At 37.3% G+C, this 25857-nt stretch overlaps 1 protein-coding gene across 3 annotated transcripts in view; it reads left to right on the top strand.

Annotated features, from left to right (window-relative positions):
- AGTR1 (angiotensin II receptor type 1) overlaps nt 1–21692 on the top strand; it is a 45031-nt gene extending 23339 nt beyond the window's left edge. The window contains exons 3-4 of one of the 3 annotated variants that reach the window (XM_008707451.2): nt 1419–1576; nt 19685–21692. In XM_008707451.2, coding sequence (XP_008705673.1) covers nt 19735–20814 — 1080 coding nt within the window. In that variant the 5' untranslated portion in view covers nt 1419–1576; nt 19685–19734 and the 3' untranslated portion in view covers nt 20815–21692. Of the gene's footprint in view, nt 1–1418; nt 1577–6373; nt 6413–19684 lie in introns of those variants that run through there. The other 2 variants (XM_008707457.2, XM_008707445.2) reach the window with 2 other exon arrangements.
- Nucleotides 21693–25857: the final 4165 nt, after the last annotated feature.

The raw sequence follows: 25857 nt of genomic DNA, 5'->3' as shown, positions 1-25857 counted from the left end.
ACAAGGAAATTTACATTATCAGACCAACATTTTCTTTGTTTTCTATCTTACCTTGAAAACTCTAGAGCTTGAAAAAGCATGAAATTTTATCTTTTCACACAAAATAAAATTGAAATAGAAGTTAGAACTTTCACAGCTCCCCACTCTTCCCATCTAAGGTACTATGTGTAAAACCATGAACTGTGTTCTTCCAGCTAACCAGGCAATTAACCAAAACGTACATGTTGTCCTTTTGCAGAATGCAAAATATGCTCACGAGAACTAAACTATTTTTCCAACAAAACAGAAAAATCAACTTGTCCAGGAAGTTTCGTTAGGGCTAGAGGCCAAAGAAATGTATCTGCTAGCCAAGTGTTATCATTCATCAGAAATACTCCATATTCATTATTAATCCCGTATAATTCCCTCAATGTATCCACCTAATCAATACCAGATATATTCTCCTCATGTACTTCCGTGTTTGTTCTTAAGCCTGCAGTGAATTAATTTAGAAAATATGTTGTTATCAAAAACATAAATGAGTAAATAATTTCTTTCCTGGAGCACCACAGTTCACTTTAGAAACACTTTACTTGACAATGAATAAATAATATAATAATAAATATTTATTTCAAAAATAAATATTTTTCAGCACTAATTATTAAAAGTATTTTAAAATTTAGCCTCATTACCAGTTATATAACCAGGGCCATTAGGGCAGTGTGGCTCTATGGAATAGCATCAGTCCGTTTCATTATTGATCTTCCTTTTGGCACAGGTGATATTTGTTGAATAAATGTTAAAACAATATGAAAGAATACCCAAATGTCAGAGATTCTATACTGTATTCACCCATTCGGAGATTTGGTGAAATGCAGCAAGAGCTCTAAAAGACTAATAGTATCTTTAACAATATGGAACAATGAAAAGAGAAAAATAAGTTGCTATTGACAACAGTGAAGGAGGGAGTGACATCTAGGCTGCCATTCTAGGACAGTTCTCATACTCTGAGCTAGGCTCTCTTCCTGCACAGCCAGATGCGGCTGGATGAGAGCATGGATGAACAATAACCTCGGCCCATCGCATCTCTGTTTTCCCACTACCTCCAACTCCTCCATCATAGACTGTTGCTGAATGTGGAAATGGAAGGGGAATTTCTGAAAGAGGTGTACTTCAAGTATGTAGCGTAATATAAAAACACTGAAATATGGGGGTCGGCAGCATCTTGCTGGGGCTTAGGGTCTGTTTTCAGTTGTAAAATTAGGCAGTTGGCCTGGATCCTAGATTATAAATTGGCTGCCCTTGGACCAAACTTGATCTACAGAAGAGTTCTGTTCCATACATTGTTGCTATTATTATTATTATTACTATTATTATTATTTGCATTAACTGAATACATTTCAAAATAGGGTATTTCAAATAAAATTTTAAATTTCCAGCTTAACTTAACAAAAAAATCAGCCTGTGCCTCCCTACATCAAAACTGGAACAATTACTATAGCTGAGAAGTGAGACTCCCCACCACCCCACCTCCTCTGAGAAAGAGGAAGGAAGGGTCCACCATGACTGCTTCCATCAACTGTTATTCCCAGCCCCTGTAAGTATTTGAATATGTGAACCTTGGAGCATGTAATTTCTAGAGACTATTCCAGCAATAAAATGTTATGAATCTCTGACTTAAGTTGTTTCAATAAAAGCAAAAGACTGTAGATAATAATTGTTCAAGTACATTATAGGTGAAAATAGACTTTGCTTGGATAACCGGACAACAAAAACACCATTTAGTGGCTGTCTCTATCTCTGTTGAATAAATAAATAAAATCTTAAAAAAAAAAAAAACACCATTTAGAATATAGTAATTGTGTATTTTTACAGGGACAAAGGATATATATATATATATATATATATATATACATATCTGTATTTCTCTGAAGAAGAAAAGGAATAAATATGACCTATAAATTTCCTTCTATAGCAGAAATTTCTGTGACTTCCTGATCCACATTGAGATAAAACTGCTCTCCAAACCTAAACTGAAAGAGCATTCAAAAGTCATTTGACTTTTTATGTAAAGAGAACATCTTAATTTGTTGGCATAACATAAACCACATAATTTATCTAGAGAATGGCTTTACACTGATCATTGACATGTATACAACTATGCCTACTCAAATACTGATTTCTAAATACTTTCTTTGAATTAGAACCTCTTCATATCAAGATATCCAAAATTATTAGTACATTATGTTATTCTCACAAAATTCTAATGAACTTCACAAATCTACCTACTCTATTCTGAGTACAAAAATACTTAGCCTATTTTGTTTTCCATATAGTAATAAAGTAATACCAAAAATGTTATTACCAGAAACAATACAGTGTTGTATAATTATTAGAAAGTGAATCTCGTGAAATCATATTAAAGAACAACAATTACCACATGTTAAGTCAGATAATTCAAGGAAGAGACTTATATGAATACTAGGGGAGTTGTTGGCAAAGAAATTCTTTTCTCTGAATTCTGCATTTTGGAGGAAATTTTTGCCATTTAATTAGTTGAGGTATGATTCACCAACCAAAGGTCTATAGTGTGATACATTTTCCCCCTCCAACTTAAAGTAATCTTAAAACCATCTGCCCTTTATATGTTCATACTTCCACTTCTTTTATAAAATGGATCCTTCCTGGATCCTTTACATTGCTTCATGGGATTAATAATAAATTATATCACTATATTGTATTGCACGGAAAGGCTCCTAACATTGTTCCAGTCTGTTCTTGGCTATGTGTAATAACATGACAAGCTATATATAGATGTAAAGTAAAATTTTTATGGGGCAATTTACTTAGTATTGTGTGGGAACATATGAATATATATTGAGAATATAAATAATGATAATAACAACAGATAACATTTATTGTTTAATATATGGGAATCTTTCCCCCCATGTCTTATTTAACCCTTACATTAACAGTATATAGTAAGTTTTTATCCCATTTTAAAGATGCGGAGACTAAGTCTCAAAGAAGGTGAATAATTTAACCAGTTACATGATTAAGTCGAAGGTGGAGCCTGTATCTTAACTGACTTCTATGACTGCAGAGCTTATGGGTTATTTCCTATGATGCCTCACAGCAAACAGACTCTACTAAAGTTAATGTTTCCTTTTAAAATTCTAAGTGCTGAATATATACCTCTTAATATATACATTAGCTTTCCACTTCAGTCATGTGTTAAACTTGTTTTTATTGTATCTAGTCTATTCACACTTAACGGGTATAATATACCGTCTTTTAAGGAAATTACGTTAAACATATAATCTTGTAACATTCTTCCAATGGCAAGGTAGAGGCTTTATAGTCTCATTCCCATTTGTCAGGTCAAAGTCCAATGAAGGTTTAATGATTTGCCTAAGGTTTCAATTTCTAGAGAGACAAAGAAAAAGCCCCCAAAACCCCCAACCCCAGTTCTAGACTAGTGTTTGTACTAATTTTTTTTTTTACCCCTGCTAAATCCTGCAATCAACTGATTTCTACTCTTCAACTTCTTAAATTATGTTGCTTTCTTACTCACCGCTTTTGGTTTTATATAGTATTAAAATTTGACATCAACATTCACTATATCTTTTCACCCTTAATTCTGAGTGTTTCCATCTGATTGCTTATTTTTGTACTTTATGGGTTTTTTTTTTCTTATTTCTGTTTTACCCCAATTATCCAGGAAAGGTTGCCTGCATCTTTTGAAAGCTCTGATGTTCTCAATGAAAAGACCTTCTAAATGACCTTGTTTGTCTCCCATGGAGTTGCATATCACAACTTCAAATGCCTCACTAAAATGTTACCCATTTGGCATCAGTATACAGAAAAGGCTGCACTCTGTGATAAGAAGTACAGTGGTGTTTTCCTAGCGAGAAAATAGAGTTCTTAATGGAAAAGGGGGCAATATAATTTCCTCAGATTTAGCTGGTATTTCAAACACAATGGTGCTAGAACTAGTCCATAAGGAATTTGTAGGAACAGTACCACATGAACCAATAATTAATATTCTGGTCATGGGACTCTATTAGCATTGCTCCTTTACAAATCCTTTTTCTAGAAATCTACAAAAACAATTATTCAGTGCCTTTATGAGAGACTCAAACTAAGTAACTGAAACTCTTGGGTTGCCAAACTTGCAGAGTAGGGTTTGTAACTAATGGTATGTTCATCCTCTCTCACTTTTGTGTACTTGGTTTTATTATAATGAGAGCCTCGATGACAGACTACCTTTAATGTGTTATTCCACAGGGGGGAAAAATGCCCTCATGTGAATATAAAGTTGAATTTACGTTTAAATATTGCAAAGTCAGTTCAGACCCTAACACTGCAGATTGACTCTGGCCCTGTCAGATTCCCAGCAGTGTCTATGGCAGTGATGCCACCAGAGGGCAGGGTTTGACTTCCAGACATGGTGGCCTCCTCCTTCCAGAGGTAACTTTGGGGCCGCTATAACAGCCATCAAATCCCTTAAAGACCTTATAGTGATTCTAAGCTCAAATCTCTTTTCTGATGTACTTATGCAGAATCCTGGAGTTCTAGAAAACGCTTAGAGAGGGTAATTTCTAGAATGATCTGCCACAACAAATATTTAGTCAACTCATCATTTCAGAGCTCCTATCAAGTACTCAACAAGGCCTTGGACATTTGAAGGTTACTCAGCAGGATTTTACCTTTTGATCTATAGTTTCCCTGGGATGATATGAATATAATACTTGAAACAGAAGCTACTAATAAACTATAGTATACAGTTAACTTACTCCATAAAAAACAGAAATTACAGATATAAAGAATTTTAAAAAAAGGCGGGGAGGATACTAGAATAAGGTTTCTCAAGAGCTGCACAATTGACATCTTAGGCTAGATAATTCTTTGTTGTGGGGTCCTGCCCTGTGCCTTGTAAGATGATTAGCAGTATCCCTGGTCTCTATCTAGATGCAAGTAACATTGCCTCACTCCCCACTCCCCCAGTTGTAAGAACCAACCAGACGTTGCCAAATATCCCTGGAGGGCAAAATTACCCCCCATTGAGAAGCACTGAACTAGTAGAGTATGAAATGATGACTTTACTCCCAAACAAATAACTGAGCCTTGAAATTTTAGAATCTCAAAAATGTAAGGACCCACCCTCTCAGCCTCAGTTTCCTCATCTGAAGAATGGGACTAATGGTGTTTACCCTCATAGGCCTTGTTATAGTTTCTTAGGACTACCTTAACAAAATACCACAGCCTGGGTGGCTTCAACTACAGAAATTTACTTTCTCACGGGTCTGCAGGCTAGAAGTTCAGGATCATGGTGCCAGCGGGGTTGGTTTCTGATGAGACCTCTATCCCTCACTTGCAGATGGCCACCTTCTCATAGACCTCTCGCATAGCTCTTCCTCCATGTAAGCACATTCCTGATGTGGTCTTCCTCTTATGAGAACACCTACCACATTGGTTTAGGGCCCTAACCTCATGACCTCATTTACCAATAATTACCTCTTAAGAGGCTCTACCTCCAATAGAGTCACATTGGGTACTAAGGTTTCAACCTATGGATTTCAAAAGGACACAATTCAGTGCAAAACAGGGCTCTTATAGATAGGAAAGCAATTATCATGATGCTTGGCACATAATAAACATTCAATTAATCATAATTCATAAATATTACTAATGTTAGTACTAAGCCGCTTTTATAAGTCCTCTCAGTGAATCAGGTACCAGCAAAATCATAAAGGAGTATAAAACAACTGTGCATTGAATAAGTTCAATTGAACACTTGTGTGTCACTTTGTGCTGAAGTTATTAATTGAAAAGTTTAAATTGACATTTTCCCCACTGATATAGCTAATCACTTCAACGATGCTCTGTCTTCCTTTATGTGAAGTTCAAAGGGCAGTAGGTCTTGCATCCCCAGGATCTGATGCATTGTTAATGTTCCAGAAATAAACTTGTAAGTACTTTGGGGGGCTTCTCTGTATAAAGTAATTCTACATACAGTAGTCCCCCCACCTTTATGTGTGGTTTCGCATTCCACAGTTTCAGTTACATGCGATTTGGAAGCAGATGATCCTCCTCCTGACATACTGTCAGAAGGTCAATGGTAACCTAATGCTAGGTCACAACCTACATCATTCACCTCACTTCGTCTGGTCATGTAGATATTTGATCATCTCACATCATTATAAGAAGAATCAGTACAATACAAGGTATTTTTTTTTTTAGATTTTTTATTTATTTATTTGACAGAGACAGCCAGCGAGAGAGGGAACACAAGCAGGGGGAGTGGGAGAGGAAGAAGCAGGCTCCCAGTGGAGGAGCCCGATGTGGGGCTCGATCCCAGAACACCGGGATCACGCCCTGAGCTGAAGGCAGACGCTTAACGACTGCGCCACCCAGGCGCCCCCAATACAAGGTATTTTGAGACAGACCACATTCACATAACTTTTGTTACAGTGTATTATTATAATTATTCTCTTATTGTCTTAATCTCTCACTATGCCTAATTTATAAATTAAACTTTATCATAGGTATTTATGCAGAGTAAAAAAAAAAAACACTACATATAGGGTTCAGTACTATCCATGGTTTCAGGCATCTACTGGGGGTCTTGGAATGTATCCCAACAAATAAGGTAGGAATACTGTAAATATTTCTCCAAGAGGAGCCTTAAGAGTGATAATTCACTTTCACCCTCTAATTTGCTTTATCAGCTTTACCTATCTACAGAAGAGAGCCCCCCTCAAAATAAATTGGAGAGAAAAAAAACAGTTTCAAACATCCATGGTCTTCAGCTGGAACCAAGTAACTACAGAGATTTTGAAATTGCAAAGGAACATGGACCTTCCTTAGCCAAAAATATTTGTTTATAAAAACTTGAAGATGTTAGATATTTCTATCACACTGGTTTAGCATTTGAAATTTCTGCTGGCTCGAGTACAATTGTGCTGTCCTATTTCCGACTGTGGGGTTCCCTCCCTAACCACAGTTGATTTCGGACTGGAGGCTTGTAACTTTGAAGACAAGAACAGAGTCAACTTAGCCAGCTGGAAGAACAAGAGTTTTACTATTGTGAAGAGAGGGAAGTGCTGTTGTTACAGCGGGTTCAGGAAGAGTGGAGTCGACGTTGACAGTTGCTGACTTGAACAGTTTTGTTGTCAGTAATAAAAGCAGAAATTGCTTGCTGAAAGTGAAGGCAAGAAAAGGAGAAACTGCTATGGCAAAGTTAAAAACAAGAGGAGATGGTGGTCTTGGTGTGGCAGAGAATGTTCAAAAATATTCTCCTTGTCCTTAAAGAGTAGCTGCGGCATGAGTAATGTGCCACTTCACTACATAGCCCTTCTATGCAGATATGCTGTATTTCCACTTTACAAACCAAGGGATACATTTTATTTTACATTCAGAGGAGAAACAGACAATCAAAGGCAAAGTGGTACAGTATCTTATGTAGCTCTCTTGGAAAGAGTTCATTTTTTCCTCTGCCGCTCGGACTGCACACAAATACTGGGAATATATTTTAATTTCAGATCTGACGTGTGACATCTGGCAACCCATTTATTGCTAATGAAGTTTTCACAGGACGCAGCAGTCACCAGTAACTCATCATATTTTTCAGTTGGCAAAGTATTGTTACCTTTTATTGGCCCAGCATTTGTGCCACTTATCACAGGCTGTTTAGTTAGAAAATACAAGTAGTCCCACACAGAAATGAATGGAATGGTAAATAACAGCGGATAGAATGTCTAAACTTTTTATTACAATCAGTGGTATAGTATCACTGTAATTTATATTTAAAAATTATACAGGTATTGAAGAGAGTGATTAGAGCTGGAAGAACCGTCCAGGCCAAGTAGCTTGTCAGCAGTTCCATCAGCCTCCCTCTCTGAGTCTCTCTACCTCTTTCTGGTACATTAGCTTCTTCCACTTGCAGTGCCCGGTGTAGTTTCCTAGTTCTCCTTATCCAGCTTTACTTGTAGGGGGGAAATCAGTCATTTACACCATAGTGTAAATTTAGTAACACTAACAAAAGTCTCAAATCTGTAGGATCTTATGACAACTCCACATACATAATCTCCTGAGGTTCCCAGCAATGTTGTGAGCCTGACAGGACAGGTTATTTTTTTTACTTCTTCATTATCATTATCATTTTTCAGAGGAAGAAAATGAGTCATAAGTTAAGAGAAAAGCTAAAGACACCATAGCTCATAAGAGGTAAATTCATGTACTAATTCAGATCTTTTGGTTCCCATCACCATGCTCTTCTACTGTGTTTGTCTGGCTTTCACCTGGGTCAGTGTATATCCTCCCTCGGGTAGATCTTGGAGGTATGGAAGCGGGTACTGTCAACCCAATCCCACCTGAAGAAATTCCAGACATTTATGAATGAGTGCAAGGAGTATTTTATTAGATAACATCCTGTTGGGCACCCCTTAACTATTTCTGAAAGAAATACACAGTCTAATGAATAATTCCCAAGCTATATTTTAGGATCTGTCATACTTATTTCAGGTTTTGATGCCTCAGAAGAGCCAAATGAAAGCATTTCAGCTGAAGGCACTTTTCTCATTTGTTGGATTTGGTTTTGCCTATTAATCATGATTAGCAGCACACAAGCCAGAGTTGCAAATTAAGATGACAGTAGGGCAATGATTTTAAAACATTAGTGTGCATCAGAACTACCTGGAGGGCTCATTAAAACATAGCCTGCTGGACCCCACCCACAGAGTTTCTGATTCAGTAGGTCTGGACTGGGGCCTGAGATTTGCACTCCTAAGGAATTCCCAGGTGAGGCTGATGCTGCTGTTCCTAGGACCACATTTTCAGAACCATTGCTAGAAGGGCTCTGTAGGTGAGGTAAGCATCTAACGCTGTATTGTCTAATTTGGTAGTCAGCCCCAAGTGATGACTGAACTCTTGAAGCGTTCAGCTACTTTCAACTGAGATGTGCTGGAAACATAAAACTATACTCCTAATTTTTAAGACTTGGTACCAAAAAAATATAAAATATTTTCATTTTTATGAAATTACATGTTGAAATGATAATATTTTGGATATATTGGATCAAATAATATATTATCGAAATTAATTTCACCTGGTTTTTTTTTTTACTTGTTTAGTGCAGCTACTAGGAAATTTTTAATTACATATGTGGTTCATATAAAATTTCTTTTGAACAGCACTGACCTAAAGAATGCGAAAATAGCAGCGTAAACCATAGAAATTAGTAAACCATAGAAAATTCAAATTCCAAAAGCTGTAAGTGCTTCAGGGGCCAGAGAAAATAAATCTGTTGGTCAGATTTAGTCTGAGGGCCCCACTTTATACCCAAGATATTTGCTGCCACAAGTATTAAATGTAGAAGCCATACAGTATCTACCATTTGACCTTTCTTTCAGCATTAATCAAATGCCTCATTATAATTCTTGAAATAAATGCGTTAGATTAAAATAATAAAAAGTATTTCTGCTGAGTTTCTGAATGAAAAAAATTCCATTAGTTTTTGAAGTTCTGAGCTTTCCTTCATTAAATTTCACTTATCCTTCCGTTACAGAAATTATATTAGAAAACTTATATTTTCAAAGTGCTTTCATGTCTTCCTAAGACCTCACTGTTTACCTTTAACAATCTATAAAACAGAGGTGAAAACAAGGGTGACTATTTCCATTCTAAATATTTTGTAATTTTTAAGGGATAACAAAGAGGTTATATTACCTGTGTCAGTGGTTAGTGACAGAGCAGACTCTGAAAGAACTCTCATCCAGTGCTTTCACTGAGAGACTATTCTGCTGTCTCTCAGTTTTTACAGCATTTTAATGTTTAAAAAAAAAGTAGCATACAAAACTATGTTTCAAAAAAAAATATGTAACTCTATGATAAAATCAAATATTACCTTACAGAATTCATCTTCTTAGGACAAAGTCCAGTTAGCCCTTCAAAACACTGGCTAATATAATACTTCAAAATATTATTCTAAATAATACATTACTGCGAGGTTCTTTTATAATACTCTGCCCTTACCTGTTTTTATCTGGGCAACTGAATCCCATTAACTATTTGCTAAACTTTAAAAAGTTGTATTTTCCCCACAAAGAAATCTGAAAGTAGGTTTGTTTTGTATGAGTTTTTTTTAACAATAACACATGGTGCCACCTTTTTAATAGGATGATGTGGTCCTGACTCCCTAACTGCAGGGCATGCTTGTAATTTTGATCTGCAGCCATGAAAAATCTGTCTTGACCCTTTCACCTGAAATTGCCAATGAATAACACAGGGGATGCCTGAGAGGCCCACAGTCTAGAAACTAATCTAGCTAGTCTAGATTAGGGCTCAAACCTATACCCTTGACCTCAATAACCTAGGGTCACAACCAGCTATCCAAACGCTGTTTTGGGAAAACATTTCTTTGAGTAGATAATCTAAAAACTGGGCAGAAAAACCAATGTCACTGTAATATATTACTCTTACATAGAGTTTCTTTATCTTCAGTAAAAGGCAAAATTCATTTTGTTTTTAAGAAAAAAACTTCTTGTATTTAACTACAGAACGTTATTAAATCATTATGTGGGGGCGCCTGGGTGGCACAGCGGTTGGGCGTCTGCCTTCGGCTCAGGGCGTGATCCCGGCGTTATGGGATCGAGCCCCACATTGGGCTCCTCCACTATGAGCCTGCTTCTTCCTCTCCCACTCCCCCTGCTGTGTTCCCTCTCTCACTGGCTGTCTCTATCTCTGTTAAATAAATAAATAAAATCTTTTTTTAATAAATAAATAAATCATTATGGCATTAATAACATACATATCAACAGATAGATATTGGCTGATTTAATGACTTATCGGGTCATTTCTACTTGTTAAGCCATTATTGCCTTTGTCTTCGAAAGATATATACCTGTTCCAAAGAAAGTTTATAAAATTTCAGTGTTTCAGGAGATTTCTTTAACCATGTACTAGTTCACTGAGAATGAAGAGGTCTGCAGAAGCTAAGTGACTGGTTCAAGGTCACCTAGTTAGTGAATGAGAAAGCCAAAATTAGAATCCTAGTCTCCTTATAGATTGCGTAGGCCCAGTTTGTAGACTATCATTCAAAGAGCATTCTTACTACAATCAGAACATTATGCAATTTGGGGAAACATGCACAATACAGGTAATATTTGATCCTTCTAGCTTCATTTAAAATATATGATTCTGAGCACTGGGTGTTATATGCAACTAATGAATTGTTGAACACTACATCAAAAACTAATGATGTCCTATATGTTGGTTAATTGAACATGATAAAAAAAAGACAAAAAAAACCTTAAAAAAGATTTTAAAAATTAAATTAAACGTATGATTATGTGATTTCTATGTTAAAAACTTAAATCTGAAATGAACTGCCACGTGGCCAGTAATTTCTAACATAAAACTCATAATACATATAAATTCTATAATACTATCATAATTTCATAAGAGCACAAATTAATTAGCGCTCCCTTTCTTTCCCAGTAACTCCTCATATTCTTTAAAGTGGAATGTGAAATGAGATAGGCAGTTTCTGCTGCTGATTTAAAATCTCAGAGAAGCAAATATACAGTGGCTTAACATACAATATATGGGTTTTGCTCACAAGTTGGATAAAACAGCTGTTGACAGAGATGCCCACATAGGAGCTGCCTTTTTCATCTGTTGAAAAAGAAAACCTTGTGAACAATCTCCAACAGCCATATTATTAAAAATGATATTTCCTTCCTTTCAATGAATGGCCGAGATGCTGACCCTTTGAAATGTGGTTATGATTCCCTTGGGGAAATTCTGAGTCTCTAAGTTTGAGGAATTTGGGAGTAGAAGAGGACAGGAGTTCATTTTTATACAAGCTTTCTTCCAAGGTGGATTTATTTTCCTTTTCTCCTAGTCTGTGCAGCACAACTCTCTCAAGGCTCACCAAAGCCTTCCATGACCCTCTATTTTTAACGTAAGAGTATTTTCTACTAACACCAACAAGTCAAAGACGATTTCAAGCACATGATTAGACTTAATGACATGTATCTCATCCCTACCTGTTTCTCTTTCCTTTTTGAAATTAAAAAAAAATTAAAAATACAGCGAAAAAAGACAGCCAAGAGTTTAGGATAGAAAAGAGTAGGAAGAAATATCATAGGAATAAAGGGAGTTGTTTGGGGGCTTGGGATATTCGTCACAAGTGAGTTGTTTGAACTATAATTTATGATAAACAGAAGCATCTGAAGTAGAGACAAACTGAATTGTAATTTGGTTTAACATTATTAGATATTAAAGTATTGAATAATTTCTAACAAGCAAAAATTTAGGATTCACGTTTTATTTTCCTTGAAGTGTAAACCCTAATTTGGAAGGAACTTCTGAATTTCCTTTCATAAAGCTGAGTTCCTTCTATTCTTGGGCTATTTTGGAAAGCAGAGGGGAGGGCTAGTTGAGGATCGCAGGACATTTAACCACCATCACCACAGCTGGTTAGAATTGGTATGTGCAGAAATAAGATGGCAGTTCTGTTTTCATTTCTTGTGAGGGCAGGCCACAGTGGATGATGTTGACTTGGGAAGAAGGCCAGAAACCACTGTTTACCACATAGACATATCATACAGCCATTCATTAAGTTTAAGAACACTGAATCTTGAGTACTTATTTAGTATGGCATTAATAATTGTAACAAAATACATTGTGTGTTCTAAGAGAAATATTCACCCAGGAAATGAAGAGGTAAACAAAATCATCTCCCAGAAAAGTATTTAACATAGAGAGGTTAGTCTAGGATTGCCAGCCTTTCTCTTGTGCATCTGATTTAAAAGGAATTCTGGTCACTTGCCCCATGGTGCCAAGTTCTCTGCCATGCTGCCTTCTTCATGGCTGCCACGATTACCATGATGGAGGGGAATACCACAAGAAAGGCTTGGATGCTTCATTAAAAGGCATGATGGGGGTAGGGGTAAGCATGAATAGGGGCAAGACTATAATCCAAAGCTATTGAGTCCAAGCAACTTAACTATTATCTCCAAATAATGTGTTGGGCAACTTCCAGTCAAGATGAAGACAATGAATTAAGCAATTATGGACATTACCCTTCTTTCTCTAAACACATAAAATATCAGATCACATCTCTGAATAAGAACTAAGACCACATTGGGCGCCTGGGTGGCTCAGTCAGTTAAGCATCTGCCTTCGGCTCAGGTCATGAGCCAGGGATCCTGGGATCAAGCCCTGAGTAATCCGGCTCCCTGCTCAGCAGGGAGCCTGCTTCTCCCTCTCTCTGCTTCTCCCTCTCTCTGCTCCCTCTCTCTGCTTCTCTCTCTCTCCCTCTCTCTCTCTCCCTCTCTCCCTCTCTCTCTCCTCCCCTGGTGTCCCCTCTCTCTCTCTTTCTCTCTCTCTTGCTCTCACTCTTGCTTTCAAATAAATAAATAAAATCTTAAAAAAAAAAAAAAAAGGAAAAAAGAATTGAGGCCACATGGGACAGAGAAGAACCGATACCAGTTACACAACCAAGATAAAGTTTTAGTGAGTTTACCAGATGGAAGTCAAGACCATTAGACATGTGCACTAAAGGCGAGTGAAACTGGCTTTCCTGGTTAAAGCCAGAAACTGGAAAACTACTGCCTACTGTGACCAAAGACTAGATAACTTCTGCAGACAAAAATTTGAGAACGGGCGGGACGCCAAATCTGCATTATCTGAAGAAAAAGTATGGCATTGGAAACTAGGCTGAGAACTGGCATTAAATGTGAATATTGTATGCCCAAGCAGGAATTTCACAGGCCCCCACCATCCAGACACCAGGCCTCCTAAAGAAGTTAATCCCCACTGCAGATTAACTCACAAAGATTACAAAATTTAAGATGAAGGCAAAAGCCAAAAAAGAGTGTTCACAGATGAAACAAATAGAATTTATATGAGAAGAAGTACGAACTACAAATAGTAAAGCAACTGGATAGGGGCTCTTAACATACAGATGTTCAAAATGTTTAAAGAGATACGGGTACAAATAGACCCCATAAAATAAGAACAGAAAGTTAAGAAATAAGAACAAGTGGATTTGAAAAAGAAACAAGGAGAAACCCTGAAAATTTTACTGCCAACTTCTATGATTCAATGAATTCACAAATGGATACTGACTAACAGTTGTTCCTGGTAGAATGCCTCATTCATTACTGAGGGGAAGAAACACACTGGAGCATAAACAGTTGCTTTCTAAAGTCTGAATTATAAAATAAGAGCAATAAAGAGAATGACTTTTGAACAAGATAGTTTATTGAGCTGCCCAGCACTCCAAGCAAATGACTTACAAACACTAGTCTACTCTTTTAGATATTTGAGAAAGATACTTTGATAGAAGATTATTCTAAAATATAATTACTTTGTCTTTTAGTTCTCTCTTTATTATCATAGGAAACTATGTGGTATTTTTTTCCCTTAGATTGCAAACTCATTAAAAAAGGAGCTTGTAATGAACAATTTAATTAGATTGGCTTTGGCTTGCCTAAAAGCTTAAGAAGGTATTAATATTCTAATCAAAAGTCTTGAGGAAATATTCTTAGAATTAGAGAGAGAGAAGAGGAAGGAAGGAAGGAAGGAAGGAAGGAAGGAAGGAAGGAAGAAAGAAAGAAAGAAAGAAAGAAAGAAAGAAAGAAAGAAAGAAAGAAAGAAAAGGAAGAAAAGAAAGAAAGAAATGCTTCTTAGGCTTGTTTTTAAGAATAAAGGAAGCTGTCAAGGAACACAAGGTGTCTACTATGAAAGCAAGCAGTGGATAAATGTCGCGTGGTCACCACGAGCCAACCTTGTGTTTACAGCAGATTGAAAGTTCCCACCTGACTCATGCCCAATGTATTCAGCTGTTTAAGATGATTTTTTTACTCATACTTTGAAAGAACAACATCCTGGTACTTTTAGCCTTTTATGGCAAGAGAAAGAGCTTACCAGTGATAAACCTTTAAAAAAAATATCTTTCATGTTTTTTTGAGCCATGGCTAAGTCAATGTTTGCCTTGCATTCAAAAAATAATAGTAAAGATTCAAAAAAACACACTTATTAAACACATACTGCTTGAAATACATGCCCAATGCTTTTGTGTTATCTCATTTGATGCCCATAATGTCATGTGCAATAAGAATCACTGTTCCCATTCCTTACACATAAGGGAACCGAGGCTTATGTTCAGAGAAATGGGGTGACTTACCCAGAGCCACACAGATTTGTAAGTGGCAAAGGAAGATTCCATTGTAAGTATTTTGACTCCAAATCCCACCCCTTTTCCCCCAGAAATAAATGGTGCTATGGAATTCATATAAGGCACAGAGCCTGTGTAAAAGCTATGGTAAGACCCAGAAATAGGGAGAGGTGGATCCTCTTGTGTTTTTTTATCAGTATATCCTACCTGCCTAAAACCCTACTGGGAGAAGAAGTAGGATGAAATATAGCTGCTTTCTGGGACTCATAAGTTTGCTGTTCCTAATAGATCACAACTCTTTCCTTTGGCTCATCAAAACAGCATCCTTTCAGCTTCAAAGAGAAAAGAATCCTACTCTTTCCCACTCATTTATCATCAATCATAGGTGCCTACTAATCACAAGAGTTCCATTTTCCCTCTTTCCTGAGAATCCAGTTTCTCTAGGAAAGCCTATCAGTGGCAAGAGTGCCGACCAAGAACAATATTTCTTGCACACCACTACAGCCCGTGTCACCCTCACATCCAGCGCACATTCAGACCCCACACCACTGCCCAGGGGGTTATGCGATATCTGTAAATTTACAAGAGCAGTTTCCCAGGGATGATGCTGCAGACATTTGTAAGGAGGGAAAAGTTCAAGTGATGACAATCTCTACTCTACCTCAACTGGCCCGGTGCTGCCTTTAAGTTCTAACCACTTTTCTTCCCATACATCCTCCAAAGTCCAAATGCCATCTTCTCTGGGGGGATGCCCCTGATCACTCCCCCAGTCTCCCGCCACCAAGCTGGATCAATGATAAATACAGAACATTCCACATGACCCTGTTATGGTATAATATTCAACACTGGAGATAATTCAGTCTTTAAAGCTCTTGGTCATCCCCCACCCAGTAGACTCAAATGCCTAAAAGGAGGAGAAGGAATATGAACTTTTTCATTTTGCATCCCTAACCCCAGCACATAGTAAGTAGGTGTTCAGTGAATATATGAAATGCATGATTGCCCATTGAAAGGACTATTTGCATTTATGCTTCCCTGTGCTTGCTCCCACTGTTTCTATCATCTAAAATTCCTCTCTCCTTTCTGCTCCCCTCAAATATGAGAAAATTTATTTCCTTACCTGGCAGGAAGTCTTGGTCATTACAAAAATATTTATATATTTATATAAAATGTTCTTCTAATTAGTATATTCAATGTGAGTCCAGAGTTTCTCAAGTGATATACTCATTTAAATAGTAAATACCTGGGACACCTGGGAGGCTCAGTCGGTTAAGCGTCTGCCTTTGACTCAGGTCATGATCCCAGGGTTTTTGCTCAGCGCAGAGCCTGCTTCTCCCTCTGCCTGCCGCAGCTCCCCCTGCTTGTGCACTCTCTGTCTCTCTCTGACAAACAAATAAAATCTTTAAAAATAAATAAATAAATAATAAATACCTTACTAAAATTTCCAGGGATGTTCCTCTAGTTCTTCAGAGCAGCCTTTTATGTATTAAACATTAGTCAATAAGGATCAATGGGAACTGAAGAAGAAACTGACCTCAGATTGTGAAGGAATTGGAGTCCAAAGCAATGTTTATAAATTGGTCCTTTCAAATGCAAACTTTTTCCCATAGAAATTCTTTAATAAATGATGGTTACAGTTTCAGACTATTCAATCAAATTCTACTCACTCCAGACACAATATTAATGGAACCATGCTGAGACGTGTACCCTTAGAGTTAGGGTCAGGAGAGAAAAGAAGAAAAAGAGGAGAATTTCCTCCCTACTTTCAAGCACCCACCCTCATGGCATCCAAGGGATTCTAAAGCATTAAGTTTACTCCTTCCTATCTGTTAGTTCCCTTGTGCCCAAGCTGAAGCAAATATTTACCTCTGCCCTAGTTTTCAGTTATGGAGTTCACCCAGGCTGCTTTTTAATCTTTGAGATTCTTTAACCTTGACATTTCCACTTTTTTCCTAGGCAAAATCCAACTGATCTCAACCAGATGTTAGAAGAAGAAATAAGTAAATTAATACACATTAAGGCGTAAATGACTGCTAGCCCATAAACCCTTTACGAAGCATTTAATTTTTAATAGAGAATAGTTGTTTACCTAAAGGAATTTATACTTCTAAACTGGCATAATTCCAGTAACTATAATAAAATAAAGTGAAAAATCAGCAAAATGTAGGGAAATCCTTCTGGGTGAGGAAGAAATAGGTCATATCTCCCTAAGAGCCTAGCCCTAGTTTCCATTGTATTTATTCCTTCTTTTCATCTTCTTCTGTTTTAGAAACCACATATTTCTAAAAGTACCAAGGACTTTTTTTTTTTTTGTCTGTTTGTTTGGTTTGGTTTTGCTTTTGGTTTTGATTTTTTATCCAAGGTGAGACCCAGGTTAACATTGAGTATTTTCTATAAGATCCTTTCAGGAACAAAATGTAAATTATTTCATTAGCCCCACAGAAACTAGTCTCAATATGCTATACTCATAGCTTTTAAGTTATATGCTATTTACCCATTCTTGTGTCTTCTGGCTGCATTATTCATCCAACACTTATCATCTGTCCCCTGGAATAGGCTGGAGCCTCCATTAGTAAACAAGATCATTCTTTGAAACAGGCTCCACCCTCAAGAAGCTGACATACCAGTGGAGAAGACAAGTCAACAGACCATTATAATATATTGTCAATCCCTGCATCCAACGTGCCAAAGTGGCTTAGCAAATGGAAGAGCCAATTGCCCAGACAAGTCAGAAAGGCTCCACAGAGGATGTGACATTTGCTTGTTTGTGGATGCTAATGCTCCCATGAATGAAAAGAGAAGAAAAAAGTTTCAATTCTCTAAGGCTGAGTACGCAAGGAGGAGCTAATGGGGACAGGAAGCCAAAACCTTGGATAAGGAGAATAACTACCTCTTGGGAAAGGCAAAGAGGCCACTTAAGAAGCTCTTTCGTTCTAATGTTCTCTCTTAAAATCTGACTACCTGAGTCTCATCCATCCCTCTCACAGCACCTTTACACCAAGATGAACACTACCTTAGGCGTATGTGTTCGTCCAGCTCCCCTGGGTGCCAAGCACAGTTATCCTGGGCAGACTAGTACTGTCTTATTCTTGTTCCTCTTCTTGTCCAGGATACTTTGCTACAAGAGGAATGCACAGCCATGTTCTTCTAGGGACCTGCTCCCGGTGTAGCAGGAGGATCTTTACCCAGCACCCTTTCCCCGCCCAGCCAGCCTCACCTGTGCTGGATGCTGAGCTTTTACTTCAGAGTGTGCCTGTACCACATGCTCTGATGTTACTACCCTCATGGCATCCTCAGCCTCCCTCCCAAGGGTTTTTCGATGAACTCTGCTAGGGCAGAATATGTTGACTTTCTAAATCACATAAATGAATAGCTTGATTATTTATTATGTAAAATATTGAAGCAAATATTTGCAGAAGTCTTTATGGTGCTCATTCCTGAGCATCTGATTCTTCGGAAAACCCTAAAGAACTGCTGCTATCTTAACCCCCAATGAAAGACGTGTTTTATTGATAATCCTGACCTATTCTGCTCATTTGACATTCTTGTTATACAAATGGTTAACCTCAGAGTTCACTCCAGAAATTGCCGGCAAGCACACGAGTTAGGAGATTCAGTCTCTTGTGCTAGACTGAGTTTGAAGTTAAAGAATAAAGTGGGTACTGCCTGTAGTGGCCGGAAAACCATGGCAAGAATGCTGTTCCACAAAGTTTTGAGTCATCCCCCTTATCCCTTCCCAAATCAGTTCCCATAATGACCAATTTCCTCAGTAACCTACAGGCAGCTATTCTGACCACTTCAGGGAGGATGCTAATACTGTTTATATTTAAGTAAATATTGTGAAATGAAAAGAAATGGTTTGACGAATAAGATACAGATGTGTCACACTTCCGAGGTTAAAGACAAATTTTTTTAAAAGAGTTTTTATTTATTTGACAGAGAGAGAGGCAGCCAGCGAGAGAGTGAACACAAGCAGGGGGAGTGGGACAGGAAGAAGCAGGCTCCCAGCGGAGAAGCCTGATGTGGGGCTCGATCCCAGAACGCTGGGATCACACCCTGAGCCGAAGGCAGACGCTTAACGACTAAGCCACCCAGGCGCCCGGAGGTTAAAGACAAATTAATTAGCCTTGCCTACCTCTGGAAAAACTCAAGTCTTCCTGAATAACTAATTTAATTCAGTGTTATTTTTCTGAGATTTAGATTGAAGTTTTTTTTAAATCAATTCGGAGGCTAGGATTTACTTCTGGAAAAAATGCAAAGGACCTAGATAAGTTTATTCACATAGGATCCCCACTTTCATTTGTCTGGAGGATATTTATCACTTCCTAGAAAAGCAATATGTTCTAAAAATGAATTCAAATGTATAAACTTAGACTTAGTTGTTTTTCTCCAGAAAATATGATCTATTTTTTCCTAAGACTAAAGTTTAGTTACTGTATCTATGATTGAAAAATAAAACTATATGTTTATTACCAAAAGTTAATTTTTTTTTTACCTTTTCATTTTTATTTTCTCCAGGTGCATCTGGTATAGTGTCTGAGACTAATTAATTCACCCAAGAGATCAAAATGATCCTCAACTCTTCCACTGAAGATGGTATTAAAAGAATCCAAGATGACTGTCCCAAAGCTGGAAGGCACAATTACATATTTGTCATGATCCCTACTTTATACAGTATCATCTTTGTGGTGGGAATATTTGGAAACAGCTTGGTAGTGATTGTCATTTACTTTTACATGAAACTGAAGACTGTGGCCAGTGTTTTTCTTTTGAATTTAGCACTGGCTGACTTATGCTTTTTACTGACCTTGCCACTGTGGGCTGTCTACACTGCTATGGAATACCGCTGGCCCTTTGGCAATTACCTCTGTAAGATTGCTTCAGCCAGTGTCAGTTTCAACCTCTATGCCAGTGTGTTTCTACTTACATGTCTAAGTATTGATCGTTACCTGGCTATTGTTCATCCAATGAAGTCCCGCCTTCGGCGCACAATGCTTATGGCCAAAGTCACCTGCATCATTATTTGGCTGCTGGCTGGCTTGGCCAGTTTGCCAACAATAATCCACCGAAATGTATTTTTCATCGAGAACACCAATATCACGGTTTGTGCTTTCCATTATGAATCCCAAAATTCAACCCTCCCCATTGGACTGGGCCTAACCAAGAATATACTGGGTTTCTTGTTTCCTTTTCTGATCATTCTTACAAGTTATACTCTTATCTGGAAGACCCTAAAGAGGGCTTATGAGATTCAGAAGAACAAGCCAAGAAACGATGATATTTTCAAGATAATTATGGCAATTGTGCTTTTCTTTTTCTTTTCCTGGGTTCCCCACCAAATATTCACTTTTCTGGATGTATTGATCCAGCTGGGCATCATACATGACTGTAAAATTGCAGATATTGTTGACACTGCCATGCCCATCACTATTTGCATAGCTTATTTTAACAATTGCCTGAATCCTCTCTTTTATGGCTTTCTGGGGAAGAAATTTAAAAAATATTTTCTCCAGCTTCTGAAATACATCCCCCCAAAGGCCAAATCCCACTCAAGCCTATCAACAAAAATGAGCACACTTTCCTATCGTCCCTCAGATCATGGAAACGCATCCACCAAGAAGTCTGCTTCATGTGTTGAAGTTGAGTGACACACCTGAAACCTGCCAGTGAAATAATCTTGTGAAAGAAGGAGCAAGAAAAACATTCCTCTACAGCACTTCGCTACCAAATGAGCACTAGCTACTTTTCAGAATTTAAGAAGAAAAAGGTTATGTGGTCTCAACGAACCTTTCCAAAGCTCTGAACAAAAGCTTTTCTTTCCCCGTGCAACAAAACAAAGCAAAGCCACATTTTGCCACATTTTGCATTAGATAGATGATGTCCACTCAATGAATGCTGTCAGAAACTGGATGAATGTGTTGATTGGGAAAATTTTACTGGCAGAAATGCCATCTCCCCAGTTTGCTCTTGTTCTGCTATTTTTGATTTCCACATAAAGGTATTTGGAATATGTTAAACCCTGAGAGGAGCAACAGGGGATCAAAGCTCAAGACTGCTCTGCCCAATTTCCAAAGGGCAGTAAAGCTTTTGTTCCTATTTAGCTATCAGCAACTCTGGCCCACTTGTACCTGCTACTGCACATTTTGTACATAGACTTGCTAAGCAGTAATCGTCAAGTTTCAGAAACCTTTGTGAAATTCAACTAATGTCTTATAGATTCACACTGCCAAAATATGCCAGCTAATTGGCGTATACAGATACCACCAAAGTCATTTTTAAAGCTAAACTACTTGTAAAGGTGTTACTCTGGTCCCAGGTAGTAGTGTCTTCCCAGTCATATCAGTTTTGTTTCATATCTGAGAAGTATATATATTTTGTGGTAAAAAGATTATATATCATAAAGTATGCCTTACAGTTATAAAAAATATATGTTCTATCTGTATATGTATATCTCTAAACTGGTGTTACTTGATTAAAATCTGGCAAACATATTTACATTAAAATAAAATAGTTTTATCGTAATGTATTTAATCTTCATTATTTAAAACGGATGCTGATTTATTTTTAAAACAAATGTAACTATGAACACATTTCCATTTAAATTTTAACAACTTATAGTTTAATACTATTGCTTATAGATTTTATATCCTGCCACTGAAAAGATAAATAATACATTTTATTCCACCGCACAGCATGTAATAAATACATCCTTTTGAGTTTTTCAAAGTTTTTCATGAAAAAAAAAAAAAAACTCATTTCTATAAAGCTAAAATAAGACATTATTTTACACATAATTTTTTAAGAACAGGACTTTTCTAATTACATACATGATCATTATAGGAAATGAAGATATAGGAAAGCATAAAAATGTTATATTTAGTTCTGCTTAAAAATTACCATTTTTAACATTTGGGTGCATTTTCTTCTACTTTTTTTGTATTCATTATACACATATACATATATAAATCATGATATTTGAGTCAGAATGTGTATAGTACTTTGTATAGATTTTTCACTTAATGTAATAGCATGGTAGCTTACCACACCATTAAATATTTTTCTAAAAAATTTTAATAATTGAATAACATTACAAAATACAGGCACATTCTGATACAGTTAGCTTTTGGAACATTTAGCTTTTTCTGATTTTTCGGTATCATAAACTGCACTGTGATAATGTTCAAGTACTGAATCTGATAAATTACTCAATACAGCTCTAGAAGTGGTACAACTGAGTATACAGATAGGAACATTTTTAATACTCCTAGTACATATTGCCAAACATTTTCCAAAAAACATAAAACAATTTATAATACTACCAACTATGTATGAACATATTTCACCACAGTCCCAGCAGCATGGAATACTTACTAGACTTAAACAAAAAGGAAAATTTACTGTAATCCAGGTACTACATTAAGAACAGGAATGCACCTGCCCTAAAGAAAGTACTATAGCATTTCTGCTCCCCTTAGGCAGTTGCCTCATTTTTCTCCCTAAAGGCCTCACTGGCTTGTGAGTCCATATGGAGCAGGCTGATGAGACCACCTCACTCAATAAACAGTGGTCAAAAGATGGGGGTGATGTATGAAATAGTTGATGGAAGCTATAGGCAAGGGGGTGGGCATTCAGAGAGGCCTTGGTGGGCTGGCCGGAATCTCCTCAAAGCAGCCTATTACATTCACATTCCCAAGGATAGAGAATTTATTTGAGAACAAATGTGATTAATATGTCTCATATTATTTTCCTTTTATTTTATTTTTAATTTCACTAATATAATGCCACCCACTTACTCCAAAGTCCTGTTACTATTTTCACAAAGTAGCACCTCTAAAAAATAAATTCTATCGTATCCAAATTATAGTGCAAACTTATCCTATTTAAATTCCCAAGTCAAATGTGTAACCTGTTCATTTTTTTTTATTCAATAGTCATCTTAATCTAAGTGATTACAAGTACTTCAAACTTGTCAAACCACTTAGTAAGTTACAGTTGATAAGATTTCTGGCAGATAACTGCATTTAGATACCATCTATCCCATGTATGTATTAGCTGGCATGAATAACATGTTCAAGCCTAGTTTTCATTTAAATTTAATCAAATTATATTGTGATTTTTTTTCCCAATCTCATTTTGTGAAATGGACACTGGTAGCTTCAATGATAAATATTGTTTTTTCAGTAAGACCAACTTAATATTGAAGTGGAGACTCTACTTACCAAAATGTTAGGATGAGATATCATAACTTACTCTTCATGGAAATATTCAGAGGTTAGGTGAACTCCATATTTTTTGGAATATTTTTAAAATTTAAAATTTAATTTTAAAATTTTAGAATTGATGCAGAAAAGAATATTTAACATAAGGATATAGGTGCCAAATCATCCTAATGTGCACTCCAACAGTAAACATTTCAATCAGCTGCTATGGGCAGTATGAAAGAGAGCCAAGTAAGAAGTAGCTTGATTGGCAAGCCATGGGAAGGCTCACAGAGATCTGATAACACAGATTCTCAGTTTTATAACTCTGTATTCTGGGCCATTTTTTTTCCCCCACAGAACATGCCAATCTGGGGAACCAGAGAAGAGAAAACAGATTTAGATATATCACAAAAGTGAAGTAACTGAAGAAAATGAGTCCCAGGGAATTTTGGATACTGGTATGAAAGATGATGTCCCCAAGGATAGAGAAGAAAGCAAATCAGGAACAGATGAGACAGGAGTGAACAGAAGCCTAGAGGCAGCCATGCACTGCCTCAATGCTCAGGGTGCAACCCTCATAAAAGAGCTGCATATGGATGTTTAGGTCCCCAGGGCCATGTTGTATCCACTGGACCCAGACCAACCAGAGGATGATGGAACAAAAATATTAAGGAGGGAAGCAAGTTATAAACAGTAGACAATGGTATGGGGCAAGATTCAACTTTATGATATACATATATTGCATGTTGGGAGAGAAAGGTCTCTAGAACCACATTGGAAGCTTTGATGAGACTGAAAAATTAATGTAACAGGAATAAGAATATGGAAGAAGAGGTGGAATATTGGAGCTAATGGTCTGAGAGTCAGATTTTTCAAGTTTAAAAATCTGATTGAATCAGTTAAAATAGACATCTGTAACTACATCCACTATTGTCTGATATATTTGTGTAGTGAGCACTGGTAGAATAATCTATGCATTGCCCCTTCATCCCTTATCATAGGAATTTCCCCTCCTCACTCAAGGACAGGACCACCTCAGAATGAGCCATTTTCCTACCTAATCCTCCATCCAGGCCACAGTTAATTGGTCCAGGCTTGAACCAATCACAGATTTTTCCCCCTAAGGATAAACAGATACTGATGAACAGTTGGGCCTTCTCCAATGCTGGAAGTTGTGAAATGTAAGCTTGGAATCTATTAGCAACCATGTCCCCAGTGACAGTGAAGTTAACAGAAAAGGCAAAAAGCCCTGAGATGCTTGAGTCCTTGATTCTACCTGTGCCTGATGCCCATGCCTTACTTCAGAACCAACATCCATGTTCTCTAATCAAGGAACAGAATATAATGATCTGTGTCTTGATAGCTACATGTGTTCCTTCCTGCTTGACCAATAGAATTTCCTCTCTGATGACCAATAGACACATGAAAAGATACTCAACATCAGTAATCACTAGGGAAATGCAAATCAAAACCACAATGACATATCACCTTATGCCATCAGAACAGCTAATCCTCCCAATGAGTTGGGATATATTTCCAAGCCTGATGACTTTCTGCTATGCCATGATAAGCACACACAATTGCTAAATGATAATTTTCACAAAATAAGCTTCAATTCTGCTAAATGGCAGATAGAGCACAGGCTGAGGCTAGCCAACAGAAAGAAGCCCTCGTGGAGTTCACTACAGAAAGGAGAACATCATATATGCAGACCTCTGAGCAGAGGTGCTATGAATTAGCCAGCACTGTGTGACAGAAAAGCCCCCAGATCTGGATATGCTTTGATATGGCATTCTCCTGGCGGCTATTTTTACAGTCAAGTTTCTAAGTAGTACTGAATGGACACAAAGCAAAGTATATTAACCAGAGAATATAAAGCTGTACTTCAATTTCAATCATTGGAGACATGCACCAACAACAAAAGAGAGAGAGAAGAGAGTCTCCAAACATATAATCTGATGCCTTCGCAAATAAGTAAATGTGATTTTCATTCATTCTCATAACAAGTGGAAAGAGAAAGAAAGAAAGAAAGAAAGAAAGAAAGAAAGAAAGAAAGAAAGAAAGAAAGAAAGAAAAGGAAAGGAAGGAAGGAAGGAAGGAAGGAAGGAAGGAAGGAAGGAAGGAAGGAAGGAAGGAAGGAGAAAGAAGGAAAGAATGATAGAAAGAAACTTTTTCAGTGATGCTATCACCTTTATGGCTGTTCCCTGAGTCCCCCTATCTGTTCCACCTTCTTCCAGAAACAGCCACCTATTTCCATTTGGTGCCCATTAACTTCCCACATTTAGTCCAGAGTCTGGTAGAGCTCCACTCCCACCGCCAACACATCCAATGCAGAATGTGAGAAGACCTAACCAAATCTGCCCATCATATTCCCCTGACTGCAACTGGATGGGCACGCAAACTAAATGGAACCAATCAAGGTGAATTTCCTGATTTTGAAAGGTGCTATCAGACAAAATGCTTTTTCCTTCTCAGATAGACCATAAGTGG

This window comes from Ursus maritimus, unplaced genomic scaffold, assembly GCF_017311325.1.
Source record: "Ursus maritimus isolate PB19 unplaced genomic scaffold, ASM1731132v1 scaffold_20, whole genome shotgun sequence".
NCBI lineage: Eukaryota > Metazoa > Chordata > Mammalia > Carnivora > Ursidae > Ursus > Ursus maritimus.
Note: the sequence above shows the minus strand (reverse complement) of the source record. Positions and strands in the feature narration are given on the sequence as shown.